The sequence below is a fragment of the Schistocerca americana genome, chromosome 1 (genome assembly GCF_021461395.2).
Source record: "Schistocerca americana isolate TAMUIC-IGC-003095 chromosome 1, iqSchAmer2.1, whole genome shotgun sequence".
In the NCBI taxonomy this organism is placed as follows: Eukaryota; Metazoa; Arthropoda; class Insecta; order Orthoptera; family Acrididae; genus Schistocerca; species Schistocerca americana.
In genome coordinates, this window is record NC_060119.1 from 1,127,401,913 (window position 1) to 1,127,421,353 (window position 19,441).

General features: G+C 40.4%; 1 protein-coding gene across 1 annotated transcript in view; it reads left to right on the plus strand.

Moving 5' to 3' along the window:
* The first annotated feature begins 9,402 nt into the window (after window positions 1-9,402).
* LOC124619110 (mediator of RNA polymerase II transcription subunit 15-like) overlaps window positions 9,403-19,441 on the plus strand; it is a 525,235-nt gene continuing 515,196 nt past the window's right edge. Inside the window, exon 1 of the mRNA XM_047145402.1 lies at window positions 9,403-12,268. Coding sequence (XP_047001358.1) covers window positions 9,624-12,268 — 2,645 coding nt within the window. The 5' untranslated portion in view covers window positions 9,403-9,623. The remainder of the gene's footprint in view (window positions 12,269-19,441) is intronic.

Below are 19,441 nucleotides of genomic sequence, written 5' to 3' on the forward strand. Positions count from 1 at the left end.
ATTGGATGGATGAATCAGCACGATTTAACTGCTGTCAGGTACCATGAGGAGATCATGGGATCTCACGCGCAGTTGTTGCGACGTGCTGTTGGCCCAGACTTCGTATTGATGGACGATAATGCTTCACCTCATAGAGCACAGATGGTTGGTGTTCTCTTGGAAATGGAAGATATTGCACTCATAGTGTGGCCTGCTTGAGCTCCCGATTTGAATCCCACAGAGCATTTCTGGGATACATTATGGAGATGGATTGCATCACATCAGCATCCACCAAGCACTCTACAAGATTTGTGAGCAACTCTGCACAAAGAATGGGCATTATCGCCTAAACATGAGATTGATGACATCATTCCCAGCACGTCCCGACGTTGTCAGGCCTATATTGGTGCCAGAGGTGGCTACATTAACGAGTTGTCAGAATGTGTGTGCAAATCTATGAAGTTGGAAAAAAACAAAGAGCATTTTTGTTTACCATTATGCATGTTGCAGCTGATTACATTCTGTACTTTTTACAGTGTTTCTGCTTTGCTGTGTGGGTGTTATGATGACGAGTTGCGCAATGGATTGATCTGACAAGTACCCTTTGGCTCCTGCAAGAAACAATTTCCACTTCACGCTACTACAGAAGTCAGACAGGCGCTCCTAACGTACCAAAACGAAATGCCTGAAAAACTTTCAACAATAAATATCTTCTGGAGTCGTCGGCTTTAAGGAGAAGACACAAAAATATTCTATTTTCTTAGATAACTAGTGGGGTACTTGGGTAATGGAGTATTGCTAGTTAGTTTAAGAAAACGAACAGACAATATTATTTATTGCAAAATTTAAGAAAAATCAGATGAAACTTTTATTTATAAACTGATACACAAATTTCCAGTTCTTTTCAGAATAGGAGGTACCCCTTACGGATAGGAATCCTGTTAATGACATTTACATACAAAGTGTGGGAAAGCTGTTTTATCCCTTTTCTTTAAGAATATTATTAACTCGGCAGAATGGCTGAGAGCCACGCCTACTCAAATTGAATAATTATCCGATTGAATTTTTCTAAGTACAGTCGAGGCTGTCGCGTGAGAAATGTAATGGGGTGACGTGAATGAAGTATGTTATTTCTAATGGAGCAAAGATGGGGCTCGCCTACGCTGTAGCGCACAACACTGTGAGCTGCGACGACTGCTGCCTGCTTCGTTTGCCACTAAAAAATAACAAAACTGTCTCTTTCTATCTGGATTGACCTTCGCCAACGCCTTGATGAAGTCAAGGATTTCTGTCTGCCCCTAGTCTAACTATTGGCGTGGTACACCGGTCAGATAACCAGTCCACCGCGATGCCACTCAATGTTTGCTCGCAGGCTCTACCTAGTACTCTCTCTGTGTTCACACGTTAAGTGATGCGGCCAACACAGTGAACAAAAGCTTAATCGTGAGGACTCAATATAGAGTATCACTCCGATTCACTAGTGACAGAGGTGCTCTCTCAGTGCAGTACTGAGTAGAGACTTTGTTCCTCGCTCTCTGCATACACGCACAAGCGCACTCGCTCCCGCTACGTGTTCCCGCTGCAAGGGCGTCACCGGAACTACTCCTCTCCACACAAAAAGCAAAAGGGTATATCACCCGCTGTCTTTCCCTCACTCCTCCAGCGCATTGCATCAGAAACAGTTCGCCAATCAGCGTTATTCTTACAAACGTGAGAATGGCTAAGCTGACCAATCCGGAAATATATAGCATCTGCGTTAGGCATTTACTGTCCACAAGTGGACTAATGGACTGAAATTGTGCACTAGGTCCATCAAAAAATGTGTATACTGCGGCTCTCCCAAACAATACAACGGGTTTTGCTTTTAAGGTGAACACGCCGGCCATTATCCCTTTTCTCTGGCAAAAACTGTTTTGGTCTTTGGGCGGTCGGCCGGACGGCGCACCTGCATTCTAACCCACCCTCCTACAGACTTTCCGGCGGGCTGGTTGCCTCTGCCAAACAAAAACTCCTGTGGCCGTCGTGTCTTGAATGTTTGTGTACGCCAGCCTCGACTTTTTAATCTCAGTGCGCACATGCGATTTATTTATTAGATTTACATATCGATTACATGGAAATACGTAAAATTGACTCTACCCTATCGAGTTTGGGCTCGAATGAAACGTCTTGATACGCAGAATACGATGGTGAGGTCGGAATTTGTAAGAAATGAAGGTCAGGAGACCACGCCACCTTCCAGTATTTATATTGTTTTTCGTCAAAATAAACGCACCTTTGCAAAATTTCAGTTTGTTGCTTTAGTGTTGGACACAAGTGTAGTTGTGTCATTGGAACCAATCTTTATGATTAATTATATAATTTCGACCGATCTTTATTTCAGTTTCCCAACCAAAGTAAAGAAACTACATTAACCTAACCTTCTTCTCCTGCATCTGGACAGTTTCCATATGTTTGGGGAGGAGGGGGGGGGGGGGTTGCACCTGGCTTTCTCTCCAGAAGGACTGGGGTACGAATCCCAGAAAGGGCACCGCAATTTTTAATTTCCCATGTGGAGGGTAGGGGGGAGGGACCTCATCACATCCCTGGGACAAAGAAATTGCCACCAAAATTTGAAATTCCCGCCAAAGTTCGAAATTCCTGCCAGCAGGTTAGTTGGGGAAAGGGGGAGGACGTTGTGACCCACAAGCCGGCTGGGAAAAACACATGACATCATGAGAGATGGAATTGGGGTGGAGGTAATTAATTGATCAATTTAATTAAATTGCATATCAATTTGATATCAAAATTGGGTGGTGCCGCCCTTACCCTACTACTTGTTGCCCCATCATGCTGTCATGTTAGTGGCCGGTAGAAGTCCAGAGACAACCCAATGTGTGCAACACAGTGAAACTGTGCTCCTGTCAAGCTGACTGCAGCTGTCAACACGAATCTGACCCGATCTTAGCCGCAGCCTGTGCGTCTGAACTGCTTATTATCCGTATTTCACTTTCCAGACAAATATCTTCAGAAAAGACCTCATAAGTCTTATATTTATACGAGATGTTAACAAACTGCTACTCGTGACGCAGGTCTTATCAGTAGCTTGGACGACAATGTGGCCACTGTTGCGGACAGTGTGGGCTGAGGTCTGCGAAGCCACCTTTAACAGAATGAGAGGGAGGAAAGCCACCTAGGATGCTTAGCGCAGGTGATTATGGGATCGAGAGGAGAAGCTGCGATTCATGGGAAGTTAACAATAGAGCACACACTTTAGGCTTCAATTGGAGAACAATATATTTTCCCGATGGTTTAGCCTTATGTGGAGAGGTGTCTTCCAGTGGCTGTATATCTTTGCAAATCAATGAGCACACCCTACCACCCTATATGTCAGGCCTTATTAGCAAGTCCCGGTTTCTGAGCTCTAGTCTGCTCTGCTTGCGACTCGTTCTGACAATACACAGTCAAATACCTTAATCACAATTGGAGACAAGTGCGAGAGAGCACTTGTTCTTCTTTATATTATGACAGACAGAAAATGTTAACTGTTACTCACTGTGATTCACGCTGCAGGTGACTTGTTCATACTATGTGACCACCTCACCTCGTATGTAGTTCTGGCCTGGAAACCCGTTTCCTGTTGTCCATCTCGAGACCGCCATTACGTTGTCTTAACATCGCTACTTAATAAGGTTCCTTTTTCGTAGCATCCACGATAGTTCTTCCATTAATAAAACTTGACAGCCTCGACAAATTCCTCTCTTTCAGAACTGCTTTGCGTGCCGTACCCTGCTGCATTTTATATTTTTTTTCTACTTCGCTTATCATTAGTTATTTTCCTACCCAAATAGCAAAACAACGTTTAGTGTGTAATTTCCTAATCCTAATTCCCTCATCATCACCGGGTTTAATTTGACTACATTCCATTACCCTTGTTTTACTTTCTATGTAGTTCATCTGACAACATCTTTTGAATACACTAACCATTCCTTTCGTCAGCGCCTCCAAGTCCGTCGCTGTCTCTGACGTAATTACGTCACCTGCAAACCTTATCTGATTGTTGTTGTTGTGGTCTTCAGTCCTGAGACTGGTCTGATGCAGCTCTCCATGCTACTCTATCCTGTGCAATCTTCTTCATCTCCCACTACCTACTGTAACCTACATCCTTCTGACGATCGCTTCATCTAGTCAAGTTGTGCCACAAACACCTCTTCTCCCCAATTCTATTCAATACCTCCTCATTAGTTATGTAATATACCCATCTATTCGTCAGCATTCTTCTGTAGCACCACATTGAGAAAGCTTCTATTCTCTTCTTGTCCAAACTATTTATCGTCCACGTTTCACTTCCATACATGGCTATATTCCATATAAACACTTTCAGAAACGACTTCCTGACACTTAAATCTATCCTCGATGTTAACAGATTTCTCTTCTTCAGGAACGCTTTCCTTGCCATTGCCAGTCTACATTTTCTGTCTTCTCTACTTCGACCGTCATCAGTTATTTTGCTCAACAAATAGCAAAACTCCTTTACTACTTTAAGTTTCTCATTTCCTAATCTAATTCCCTCAGCATCGCCCGACTTAATTCGACTACATTCCATTATCCTCGTTTTGCTTTTGATGACGGTCATCTTATATCCTCCTTTCAAGACACTGTCCATTCCATTCAACTGTCTTCCAAGTCGTTTGCTGTCTCTGACAGAATTACAATGTCATCGGCGAACCTCAAAGTTTTTATTTCTTCTCCATGGATTTTAATACCTACTCCGAATTTTTCTTTTGTTTCCTTTACTGCTTGCTCAATATACAGATTGAATAACATCGGGGAGAGGCTACAGCCCTGTCTCACCCCCTTCCCAACCACTGCTTCCCTTTCATGTCCCTCGACTATTATAACTGCCATCTGGTTTCTGTACAAATTGTAAATAGCCTTTCGTCCCTGTATTTTACCCCTGCCACCTTCAGAATTTGAAAGAGAGTATTCCAGTCAATATTGTCAAAAGCTTTCTCTAAGTCTACAAATGCTAGAAACGTAGGTTTGCCTTTCCTTAATCTTTCTTCTAAGATAAGTCGCAAGGTCAGTATTGCCTCGCGTGCTCCAATATTTCTACGGAATCGAACTGGTCTTCCCCGAGTTCGGCTTCTACCAGTTTTTCCATTCGTCTGTAAAGAATTCGTGTTAGTATTTTGCAGCTATGACTTATTAAACTGATAGGTCGGTAATTTTCATATCTGACAACACCTGCCTTCTTTGGGATTGGAATTATTATATCCATCTTGAAGTCAGAGGGTATTTCGCCTGTCTCATACATCTTGCTCACTAGATGGTAGAGTTTTGTCAGGACTGGCTCTCCCAAGGCTGTCAGTAGTTCTAATGGAATGTTGTCTACTCCCGGGGCCTTGTTTCGACTCAGGTCTTTCAGTACTCTGTCAAACTCTTCACGCAGTATCATACCTCCCATTTCATCTTCATCTACATCCTCTTCCATTTCCATAATATTTTCCTCGAGTACATGGCCTTGTATAAACCCTCTATATACTCCTTCCACCTTCCTGCTTTCCCTTCTTTGCTTAGAACTGGGTTTCCATCTGAGCTCTTGATATTCATACAGGTGGTTCTCTTTTCTCCAAAGGTCTCTTTTATTTTCCTGTAGGCAGTATCTATCATGGAAACTTTAACAGGTTTAGTGAGTACACGAGCGACTGTTGCGGTCTCTGTTATCTGGTTTGACATTTCTGCGCTGATTGTTTGGGGGGCAGCGGCTCCACTTTGGTTTGTTGGCTGTGTGGCTGACTGTACTGCATACTCTACAGCAAGTGTCTTTGAAAAAAGTGAATCTGGGCAGAGACACAGAGCTATAATGATATTCCTTATAAGTCCAACTACTTTCCTGGATTTCAGTCCCGAATTATCCGAGCTGGTAGATCTGCTTTTCCTTATTCGTCTGAGATAATGCCCAGAAAATATTAGCAGGTTTCTGGGAATCAAATCAGCGAAATTTGAACTAAAATTGTCCCAAAATCACAATCCATTGATATAAATTGACTCTAATTCGTTTTTACAGCAGTATCGCATCTTAAAACAGAATTAGAGACGGAAATTACTTTTTTTCCTGTCGCTAGTCTCTCTCTCTCTGTCTGTCTGTCTCTCTCCCCCCCCCCCCCCCCTCTCTCTCTCTCTTTCTCTCTGGTTCGTGCAGAGCTGTCTCATTAGAACCGGAACAGCAATACCGACCGAAGCTTTTTAAATATTTTCTCTGGTAAACGAAGATTAGCTTTAGCTGAAGCATTTACTTTGTGGTTTGTTTCCGAAAAAGGCAATAGATCTCAGTTTGATGACCTGGAGGCTAACACCCAAACCTCCAGATGTCAGACACTCAGGTCGGCACCAAACGTTGTGTGTCGATAGAGTATCAGCCAAAACACCAATTTGGGTTGTGCTGTGTGCTGTCGTCCGGTAGAACATACGTAAACGGTGAATAAAAGTAACACCAGAACTGCGGATTACAGGGAACATGCATCTGTGAGGTGTAAACGACAAGATACCTGGTAAGTCACTCGTTAGAGTGTCAGATAATCGCAATGAAGTCCCGATTCGAAAACCACTGAAGGCGATTTTTTTAACTGTTTACGCATGAAATTGCTATATGGGAGAACATTTTCTGACTTGTAAAAGGACGTTTCGAAGTTTGTAGAAATGTTCTTTCGGCAGTCTGCTTTCGCTTCGTTAGCTGAAAGTAGTAAACCTATAGAGTACATTTGTATAGATAGGTGTGGTGTTATCTATTCAAATGTACGCTATAGATTTACTACTTTCAACTTATGAAGCGAAAGCAGACTGCCAAAAGAACATTGCTACAAACTCCAAAACATCCTTTTATATGTCGAAATAATGTTCTCCCATATAACAATTTCATGCGTAGGCTGCTCGAAAAGGAAAAGTCGCCTTCACTGGGTTTCGAAAAAAAAATGGAAATTTGTGGTAAGTCCTACGTGACCAAACTGCTGATGTCATCGGTCCCTAAGCTTACACCTACTTAACCTAACTTAAACTAACACAAAAGACAACACACACCCATGTCCGAGGGAGGACTCGAACCTCCGACGGGAGCAGCCGCGCGAACCGTGACAAGGCGCCTAAGACCGCATGGGCTTCGAACTCGCGACCTTCAGTCGTTAATCTGAAGCTCTACCAACTGACCTACCACGTTTCCTACAATCCGTAGTTCTGGTCTTACTTTTAATTACCGTTTACGCATGTTCTACTGGACGACAGCACACAGCACGAACTAAATCGGTGTTTTGGTTGGTACTCTATCGACACACAACGTTTGGTACCGATCTGAGTGTCTGAAATCTGGAGGTTTAGTGATAAGTACCAAACAACAAATTCTGAGTTTTAGGCTTTGATATTACGGCCGACTCTTGGATATTTTTTGAACGTAACATGGTCAACATAAATGGCAGTGATTGGTGTGTATGAATAGTTAGTGCAAATGCCGCAGTGGTTTAGGTTTGATGTCCAACTTGAATACGATGCACGCTACTGTAGCTGTAAGGAGATGAACACGCCTAGAGTGACGAACTGTCAAACTAGGCTACAACAACAACAGGTATACATTTATTCAGTTTAATTCATTCATTTTCTCCGGTTTCGTTTGCGCATCGAGCACTGGAAGAGTGATCGTTTCATTGGCTCTATGAGCTTTGTAATTTTGTCTTCCCAACCACTACGGTGATCACACATAGAAGGCTGTAGAATATTCGTAAATTACTAAGGTAATACTGGATCTTGAAACTTGGTAAGTTTTCGCCGGATAGATGGCGCCCGTCTTCAGGCGTCTGCCAGACGAGGTTTTCATCATTTTGCTCAAAAATTACTTGCCCTTGAGTCAAAATTAGCAAAATGCAAAAAAAGCACAAGTGACCATTGTTACGTGCATTTCGTACATATGTTGTCCACACGTTCTTCGACTGTCTTGTACGAAAGTGACGTTCCAGAATTGCTTCCGGTTCTGTCACCTTCCATAGATGTATCGGTAAGCAAGTAAATTTAAAACTTGTTAGAGGCCGTTACTTAGTTTAGGACGTATGTCAATTGAATACTTTTGCTGATGTCAACCCCTTGAAACGGTAAAAATTAGTTAAAAATGATGTGGAGCAGAAGCGTAAAAAAATGAGTAGATAAAAATAATGTAGGGCTTAAGCGTTAAAGCAATTTAGCAATTAAACACAGTCACCGATAGATCATCGGTCGCTTGTAGTGATGACAACTGCAACTTCCAGGAAGGAAGGAAGAGTGGGTTTAACGTCCCGTCGACGTCGAGGTCTGTAGAGACGGAGCACAAGCTCGGATTGTGTCGAGGATGGGGAGGGAAACGGGTCGTGCTCTTTCAAAGGAACCATCGCGGCATTTGTTTGCAGCTATTTAGGGAAATCACGAAAAACCTAAATCTGGGTGGCTGTACGCGGGTTTGAACCATCGTCCTCCCGAATGCGAGTCCAGAGTTCTAAAAAGACTGCGCCACCTCACTCGGTGCAAGTGCCAGGCCTTAGGAAATTTTGTACAGTAAATTGATTCCCTACCTTGTGAAGAACAGATCATGAGAATATCCACAGAGCAAAACACGCTCATTTGTAAATTATATGCTAATTTGACCAATGAGTAAAACACTGAGCCAGTCCTTCAACATTTGAACAATTTATGAAAGAGTTAAAGCATGAAATCACAGTGTCAGTTCACATGGTTTTTGATATTTTGTTTTATGTAGGAGGCAGGAAACTCGAAAACTGTGTTACAAAAGCAGCATGAACAGTAAACGAAATTTCTGTACTAAACTAAATGTAGCTGAATACAAAATGATTTTGACGTCTCCGTTGCGCCAAAGTCCATTTTCTTGTGCCTTAGCATACGTTTGTGCTCAAAGAAAGGCAGCCTAACGTATAGCGCAATCCTGTTTTCTCCTGTGTTAATAAGGAACACAAAGAACGAACGGGTGAGCATTGTCATAACGTGTAACATATACTGTGAAAAGAATGACACTTTTTTTGCATTCATGTCAAGGAAACAGATTCGCGTATTTCCGCTTTAATCGTAGATATGTACCTGTTCACATTGACTTCGGTTTCCAGTCTCTCTCCTTTTCTATTGCGCACACACACACACACACACACACACACACACACAGTCATACCTCACACAGATAAAGAAAGTTTGTTTACATGGCGTGAAATTTTTTAATATCGCGCAATTGCAATACACGGTGTTTCCAGTCTATCGAAGCTGTTGAGGACAAGTGACGACCGAAAAGCGACTGTCGCAGCTGCAGACACCGGAACGTGGGTATCGATTATCGCTGCCGTTCCTCTCGATAGCGTAGCTATTATCGACGCCTGTTATTTTGTACAACCCTACCCATGGTTCGCTGTGGATAGGGGCCATGTTGAATCGGGTCTGTTGCAGTGTGTTATGAAGTGTGTGACTTGTCGGTATTTTTTGTTCGTATAAACATTGATTTTGGAGCTTATGTTTCCCGTGGCCCGACTTTTAAGTGTCATGGATTATGGTTTTCCTTGTGTTTATTGGTGTAGATGACGGTTTGAGGAGTACAACTCCTCAAATCTCACTGTGTTCGGGAGGTGGCCCGTTTTCGACAGCCTAACATGGCTGATAATTTAAGTCAAAAATCGCCAAAGGCAGGTGAGAAAACAAAAGTTAACAGCGTGTTGACACGTATCAACAGTGACGTCGATAAAAATCTAACCACATCAGCAGCATCCCCTGTCACAACACCGAGTCAGAGAAAGAAAACACCAGCGTTTCAAATAACGAGTGTCACAGTTTTGCCTAGTATAAGTGCAGACGGAGGCGAAGATTCAGCTGACGATTTGGATGAATCTCACACGGATGACACGTCCGACGTCGTAGATAATTCCAGAATCACTGACATAGAAAACGAAACTCCAAGTTTTTCGGAAGACACCTTTTCCAAAGAAGACGTATTTTTCAACGCCACTGCAGCATCTTTGGGATCGGCTCCTGTTATTCCTACAAGTTCACAATACGGACTTGCTATTGTCGCTAACGAAGCCGGCAGTGCAACTTCTAATAACGGTAGTGTACCAGCATCTAACGCCGCTGCTAATACAACAGGTGACGTAAAGGCAGGTGCCACTGATTCCACAATTGCTGTCAGCAATTCCAATAGTGTAAATAAGCAAGAAACAGAAATGAGGGACGTCCACGCTCCAGCTAGTAGGAACGAACGTTTTAAGGTGGTTAAAATTGAAAGCACTGTACCCTTTAAGAGGGGCAGGTGGATGTGTATGGATTATTTGGACCATACGATGTCGCAGAATCAACAAAATTCGCAACAGGCTATCATAAACGTTGTTAAAAATGTGGATGGTGAAACAAATACCAGCTCTGTAAAGTATGGAACTGATAGTGGAGTTGTGATTACAGATGGTCTCATTGTTCGCAGCATAGACAGTCAAGGTATAACAAACCAGGATTCTTCGAAATCTGTATTTGTTAACGAGCAGCAGCAGCAGCCGCCGCCACCAGCTGGTTATATGACACAACAAGGAACTACTGGGAACTTTACACCAGGCCAGAGTGTAAACATCTCTCTTTCTCCTGGACAAACACTGCAACAGCCGTATGTGGCAACAAGTCAGCAAAATAACACACTTATTACACAGGTTCCACAGCAAAATTTGCAGCAACAACAGCCACAGCAACAGCCACCGATGTTGCAGCATCAGATGTCAGTGATAGCTCAACAACAGCTACAACAACAGCATCCAGCACAGGTACCAGCCCAGAATGTTCCCATGCATCACACCCAGAGCATGTCACAGGTCCCTATGCAGCATAATGTAATACCTGGTCAACATCAACAGTCTGCTCAGCACCAGAGTTTACCTCCACAACAGTTTCAACAGGTAATGTCTACTGCCAATTCCCAATATATTCATCAGCAGCAGAACTTGCCAGCAGGACAACAGGTGCACCAGCCTCCAAATATAACTGCAAATCAGCAAATGTACCATCAGTCCCTGCCACCAGCCTCTTCGCAGCAGCAGATTTCACAAGCAGCATACATACCACCACCTACACAACCAGTGCAGCAGCAACAGCAGGTTCCTACTGGCTTGATAACTGTTCAACAAGGTCTTCCACAACAGATAATAGTTCAGCAACAACCACCACAACAACAGCAGCAGCAGCAAATGCAAGCCACTTATTATACCCCACCTCCACAAGGTGTGTCTGCTCAGGCCACTCAGCAAGGAGTAATCACAATGGGCCAAGTTCAGCAAGGAGTTAATGTTGTTTCACAGCCTCCGTCAGTTGTGTCACAGCCAAGTATCATCCAGACTTCAGCTGCCAGTCAGACGAAAGTGCCAGTTCAAGGTCAGCAACAGCCACAAACCATTCCTTTATCTCAGCCGTCTGCTACACAGCAAGTATCAAACAGTGTTCCAATGTCTGCTCCAGTGATTTCACAGAAGGCACATCTTCCACCGATTCAGATAGTGAATTCACAAATCCCACCATCACAGGATCAAGTACAACAGCATATTCCTGTCTCGCCGCAGCCTCAGCTGCAGCCACAACAGCAAATACCATTACAGCCACAAGTACCAGTGCAACAGCAACAGATGCCACCTAATCAGCAACACATTCCTCAGATCCACCAGCAGCAAATTATTAATCAGCAAATAACTCCACAGCAACAGCCACCAGTACACAGCTCAAATTTGCAACCTGTGCAGCAACAAGTGCATAGCATACAGCAGCCGCAACAACAGCAGCCGCCTCAGCAACCAACGTCACAGCAGCAGCAGCCACTGCCTCAGCAACCACCTCCACCACAGCAGCAGCAGGGACAGCAGCCAGCCAGTGTTATGGGGCAGCAGCCTATGATTCCTGTGCAAACATCTGTTCCTATGTCCACTATTACTGGACCAGCACAGCAGATGTATTCAAATAGTGCTACACCAGTGCAATCGTATGCAAATCCACAACCTGTCACTGTCACAACTGCTAGGACTCCAGTTAATCCAGTGCTGCAACATCAAGTCTCTGCAAGTGGTGTTGGTGCAACAAATATAAGTGTGGCTTCAAATTTACCAAATGTGGTGGATCCAAACTCAGGTACAGTGATTGGTATTGTCAGTAATCCTGCTGAAAACCAAATTTCCCAGCCAGAAATGAATGCTGCCAAAACTGAGTCCCATGAGATTGGAAAAAATGCCGAGGAGAAGCAGACTGCCATTGCCCCAGTTGAGGACCAAGAAAGGTAAGCTCCTTTTATTTTTCTATTCTGCTGCATTTTCTTCTGCCGTTGCTTGTTAGTTTGTGCTAAGTTTTGTTTTTTATGAGAATGAAAATAGCATTTGAGATTAGGCATAAGTGCTTAAGACCTGTTTTGTGATCACATCCATATAATTTCTATATTTCTAAAGTTTGTATCTTACATTGAATGTTCTTATTTTCTGGATGAAGATGTTTGTCATGTTGGCCTAAACAGAAACATTTTACTGTGTCAGTCATGGGACTGACCTCATAAATTCCAACACATTCTGGAGAAGATTAATGCAGATGGTTTTTGTTTGTTAGAGATTTAAACAGTGCTGTGACTATTCATGCTACTGTAATATTATTGACTGTGACACAAATAGGGCCTACTGTAACAGATATAAGTTGCTTAGGAATATTGTCATTGTACTGTGAAAATTATCTGCTATGTTGTATGTGTATACAATTTTCTTTGTTACACAGCATCATTGAACCTAAATTTTTACTGTAGTGTAAACACTGATTCTTTTTGAATGAATCAGCATTTATCCCTTCATTTCTCTTCCCTCTTTATGATGTAAGAGGCTACAAATTGCCCAGTAGGCTTTCACATATTAGTGATGTTCGTCTATGTTATGTTTCATGGAATCCTGTGTATTGACAACCATTTTCATTCAAATTTATCTTGTGTGTATGGGATGCTATGCTGTGCACACCTGTGGTTAATGTAACAGTCTAAAATTTTAACTGTTAATTGTACAGTTTATTAGTGGCATCCTGAAGTCATGCAGCAGTTGCAGAAATTTTATATACAGTCTAGTCAGTATTTCTATCGTTGGCTTAAAGTACGCATTGACTCACAGGAGCCTGTCATTAAACCACCCCTGATTGTGGCAAAAGGTTTATAGTTCTGTTACTTTCATATTGGCCTAGGTAGTTTCCATGCTATGAATTTTGTCCACAAAGGCAAAGAGAACACACAGTTCAAATTTTGCATAAAGTAATAAAAACGTACATTGTTATCAAAACAAATTATGTAAGAGTGTGTCAACTGAATTTCTTCATCATTACAAAAATAGAAAAATTCTTCAAGAAAACAAGCTGTTGCTAAAATAATTATCCAGTAAGGAAAAGAAAAAAGTGTTGACAGGCTGTTTTTTTTATGGTGCAATGTCTCATGATCTTTGTCACTCCAATATATGATTGTAAATATTTTTGTCTCAGTAGCTGTAGCAATCATTGAGTGAGAGGGCACAATTTCAAACTCTTTGAAACTTCTGTTGAAGAAGTGTACAGTACTCAGTAGAACAAAAGTGGATGGTAATTTCATTACTATGCTATAAAAGGCTGAGTAGTGTTTAACTCTATAAATTGAGTGTGAATAATAGAACTTTGATTGACAAAATAAGATTCAGAACTGGCAATTGAAAGAAAACAGCCCTCGGTCACTATTTTTAACGAGGGCTGTTTTCTTTGAATTGTAACTATTCACGGTCTCTGAACATGCAGCCATGTAAATAATAATAATTCAAAACTGGGCTGACAGTAAAAAGTGATCACAGGTTGCAACCAATAAAAACTTCTTAACCAGAAGTGTGATAGTCCTATTCAGAAATGAAGTACGCAGGCACAGGAAATCATTTCAGGGTGAAGTATACATGTAGGTTTTGTTCATAATGTAGAAACAGAAATAACACCTCACATATAAGTAACTTACTGTAATTATGAATGATGATAGAAAGTTGTCTAAATACTATGCAGCATAGATTGATAGACTTAAAAGTGCTTACTGGTTACTAGGTTTCAAACCCCGAATTCTTTTTAATACTGGAGTCTTTTTTTCAGTTGCAGCAGTGTTCAAATCCTTGTCCAATCATCCAGAATTAACTTCCCGTAAAGTTTTAAATCTCATATAAATGTGATTGCAGTGGTGGTTTCTTGTAAAACTTATAACTGGTTTCCTTTATCATTATTCTATCTGTGTGTGAACTCTGTTTTTGACTACCTCATCAGTAGTGAGGTGTTAAGCTCCAATGTTACTTTGATCCAAAATTCATTTTGCTAGAAAAAGATATAATGGTTTGGAGGCCCTGGAACTTTAACAAGGTTCAAGGGAGACAGGACAGGGCAAGTGGAAAACCAACCCACCTGGCCAGTATTTCAAAATTCTGAAAGTTAATGATTGTGAACTTTTGTATTAGGTATGTGTATACATATATTTTTGTATCACTTCTGACCTAGTATATAGATAGTAGATATTTACTACCTTTATTCACTTGCATTTTCACTCAACTTACTTTCTTCACATGAATGTTACACATGTGTATTCCATTTGTCATCTACCATATGCACCCAGTGCCTTACCTTTTTCTGTAATTCAGAATATCAAAAATTTTGTTGCTTTTCTTCAGTTTCATTAATTCCTGCAAAACAAGTGATTCTGGATTGTTGTTAATGCTCCATGATCAACATGTTTTGCAAGTCACCATTGATGACAATGTTATCATAATTTTCAGGTTTTAAATCTCTTCAGAAGGGTTTAAATATTCTATTAAAGGCAGTGTTCTAGGACAGAGTTGTACATAAAAGATTTAGGTCCTCAAAGTTTGCTTGCATCAGCTAAGAGAGATCCCTAGATAGCTTTTTCGAAAAGTTTTAAGTGCATTTTCTTCCCTGTCCTTGTCCATTCCAAGCTTGTACTCTGTCATATTTTAAAGCATCTTCAGTGATCACTGTATCAATATGGTTTCTGTTATAAATTTGTTTGCCAAGATTAGTTTGTCATATTTTTTTGTTTCCCCACATCATTTCTAATGTTCTTCTACACAAAGGTGTTTTAGTACCCCATATTTCACTGACATGGAATGTATTTTTGTTTTCTTGACGTATAGATCCACTTAGTCTGTGTCTCGTTATTACTTTACTATGGTACTGTGGTGGCTGATTGTGGGTGGATATGTTGCCTGGTTTATGTGATACTGATTTTATAATAATACCTAGATGAGTTTCTATTTATCTACTATATGTTTTGTTGGTTTAAATAACATTTTAGTGAAGCCAGACCTTGTGATGGAGGATGTAGCACTGTTAATGTAGTTTATTAAATAAATGTTTTTAAATAAAAATTGTTTGCTGCCTTGACTGCAATTTTCCTGTTCTTGTTAAAGTTTGATAACTGGCTCCAGTTGCTACCTGCAACTATCTTCAGACCTGTAAACAAATTGAGGAAAGAAGAAGCCTAAGAAAATTTTGTACAAGTAAGTTGTAAAGGTGAGCAAAGAATGTAATGGGGAAACAATCCTAATACTAAAAGTGATCAATTGGCAGATCCCTTTAACAAAGCAGTACAAAGTATGGTAATGCTAATAAGATAACATACCATTCAAAATGTAAAAAAGAAGCTATGAATATGCATTGGAAAGCATCATTAACTGTAGTCATCCAACGTCTTGCATTCATAAATGCCAAGGTAATGACAGTATGTATTTAAAACAATATAGGTAATAAAGGTATGAAGTTAAAATTACAAGGCAGGGATGCTGTATTAAGATTTCTGTTATAAAATTCTTTCAGCGAGTCTACAACCTGGCTTGATCACGGTGATGTTTTTAAACTACATACTGTCATTGTTTTGGTATTTACAAATGTACGACATCGAGTGGCTACAGCTAATGACACTTTCCAGTGCATATTCACAACCTTTTTTTATGTTGTGAATTGTGTGTTATGTTAAGAGCTTGAACATATTTTCTTTTACACTGTTACATGGATTTGTTAAATGTTCACCCTTCTTATTAGAATTGGCTCCCCATTATAATTTTTGGTCACCTTTTATAAAGTTTTTTTATATCTTACTTGATTGTTCAAAATTTTGTTAGTCTGGTTTTCCTCCATTTGTTTAGAGATCTGAAGATGGTTGTAGATAGTTACCAAAACTAGCTACTATACTGTGTGTCAACGAAAATTGTGATGAAGGCATTAAAAGTTTTTTTTACATTAAAAAAATTTATTTAATAAATAATGTTTGGTCCCTAATATTTGTCTGGTCATTTATTGGTGTACCATCGACTGGGGGGAGGGAGGGGGGTCTAATATTCATTCGTCTTCGAGTCTTGTTTTTGTCTTCTTTTTGTAAAAAAAATTAAGTGTTAGGTGTTATACTGCTTTGTGCTACATTGTTTTATTCCTTTTGCTGCTAGCTATAGAATGCAACTACAGAAGTATCTTTTTATATTTGCTCTAATTGCACCGTTGATAAAAACATTTATGGATATTAACCACAGATGAAAATACTCACTCTTTTCCAAAAGAATTTGTTTTTATATTTTGAAAGGATCATGATGTGTATGTGGAGGGGGAGGGGTTACTGAAAATTCGTGACAGTTGCTATTGGAGCAAATGAAGTGTAGATTCTAAAAAAGAGTCATCTACAGTTATATTCTTTGTTGTGCCACTTTCTTTTCTCATACTCTAGGGTTTTTGCTCTGAGCAAATATCTGAGAAGTCACTGTGATATATAACAAAATGCAAATTTCAGAGCTGCCCACTTACAAAAATGTGTATCATTATTTAAAAACATGTTGACGGTACAGGAGACCCTAATCTCATTAATCTTCCTTTGTGCCTGTCTGCAAGAGAGGAATAATCCTGAATGACAACTTTACAGAGCTAGATGTGATGAATTTAAAAGTTTCATGTAGCTCTACTAAGTCATCCTACAGTTTTTCAACAGGTCTGTAGTTGCTGCACTGTTAGTCATAAAATGTGTACCACTTGAATTCGGATACTTTCATTTCAGTTTTCAAATAATTTATATGTGTCATTTTTTCCATTTTCTGCCATTCCTTGGTTGCTTCAGATGTCTTTGCAACTAAATGAAAGGCAGTTTGTTTTTCACAAAAACATTCATTCAGTTCAAAAATGGAACATACCTCCATAATTTATATCCTTTAGAAAATCTGAAGGTGGCAAGCAGCACTGATATTTGGAATGTTTTGACTTCTTTATGCTGCTGAATGATCATCAGATATGTAGGAACTGCTAGAGAAGTAGCTACCATAGGAGGAAGATCACCATAAGCTATGCCGAGACACTCTGTTACTTACTATTGCCTCATCCGGAACAGATATTTCGTATTAGTAGTGACATTTGCTTTGGCATGGGCACCATTCACAGCTATTTAATTGTGAATAGTAGTATAACATTAAGAGTTTCAGTTTTAATTGGCAGTAAAAAGCAGTGTTCTTGTGAGGCCAAATTAGTAGTTTTATTTCTTAACACCCTCTCTTTACCTACTGGTACATCACATAGGTGTTACATGTCACTCATATATATAGAATAGGTTACACAGATCTCTGAAGCTAGTAGTATCATTTTTTACCAGTTCTAGTACCTTTTACGTATTTCAAGTCTGTACAGCAATAAGTTTTTAATACATTCTTACATTTTAGTGTAGTCCTTGACAATGATTAATTCCACTACATTTCAAAATATATATTGCTATTAATTTGTTTAGAATCTTACATCGCATCCCCATACATCTACCCTTCATGAAATTTTTGACCAGTAATAAAAATTAGTTATTGGTGGAACACGGTTTTTAAAGACACGCTAAAGGCCAAAAATTAATTCCAAGCTGATTTTGCCTGCTTTTTTAGGGCTCAGAGTGCAGTACAACATTCTGTCGCAGGCTTCTGACAGGTGTAAAGTAAGAAACTAAGAATTTCTGCAGTCTAAAGCCAATTAAAACATTGCTACTAACCATACGTACAACTTCTACAAATTGTCTTATTACAATACTGTGAAAAGGATAGTTGCTACTCACCATATAGCGGAGATGCTGAGTCGCAAATGGGTACAACAAGAAGATTGTCGGAAAGTGAGCTTTTGGTCAACAAGTCCTACGTCAAAAATACACACACACACACACACACACACACACACACACACACACACTGGAAAACACAACTCGCACACGCGTGATCACATTGAGTGAGTTGTGTTTACATGAGGAATGTGAGTGGTCTAATGGTCTAATTTCTCAATTTTCAATTAAGCCCTTGTTGGCCAAAATCTCACTTTCTGATAGTTATTTTTTTTGTGCCTATCTGTGACTCAGCACCTTCGCTATATGGTAAGTAGCAACTATCCTTTTCAATATTGTTACAGTCTATCGTGGATTTAAAATTGTCTTATCGTGTAGACTGTGTTTTGGGAACTTCTTGCACATAAGGAGTCAGGTAAGAATGTTCATTTTAAACATGTCTATTCATATGACATGTAGATAGCAGATATTCATCAGTAGCCAATTTATTGATTGAGTCATGTAAATACTAACAAGCAAGTATAAGTACATGAACAGCAACTGTTGTCGTTGTTGTTGTTGTTGTTGTTATGCCTGCACCAAGCCTCTTCATCTCCAAAAAACTATTGCAACTTTCATCCATTTACTGTATTCTTGCCTCGGCTTCCCCTCTACAACCTGAAACCACACACATACACTTCCCTCCATCCCCATATTGCCCTTTCCTTGATGCCTTAATGTGTGTGCTATCAACTGATCGATTCCTTCTTTTGGTCAAGTTGTGCCATGAATTTGTTTTATCCCCTGTTCTATTCTGTACCGCCTCATTAGTTACCCAGTCTACCCATGTAATCTTCAGCTTTCTCCTGAATCACATTTCAGAACTTCTGGTCTCTTCTTGTGTATCGTGTGATGTGGCACAGTGGTAAGCACACCGTCAGGATGATGGTTAAAACCCGTGTTCGGCCATCCTGGTTTAGGTTTTCTGTGACTTCCCTAAATCATTTCAGGCAAATACTGAGATGGTTCCTTTGAAAGGGTAAGGCCAACTTCTTTCCCCATCCTTACCTAAACCGATGGGACCAATGGCCTTGCTGTTTTGTCTCCTCCCCTGAATCAGCTGACCAACCAAGTGATCTTCTTGTCTGCACTGTTTATGGTCCACATTTCACTTGCATACAAGGCTACACTCCAAAAAAATTGCATTTACATTCGATGTTACAAAATGTCTTTCTTTCAGAAAGGCATTTCCTGCTCTTGCCAGTGCTCCCCCCCCCCCCCCCTCCCTCAGTTATTTTGCTGCACAAATTACAAAAATAATCTACCATTTATAGGCTCTCATTTCTTAATCTAATACCCTTAGCATTGCCT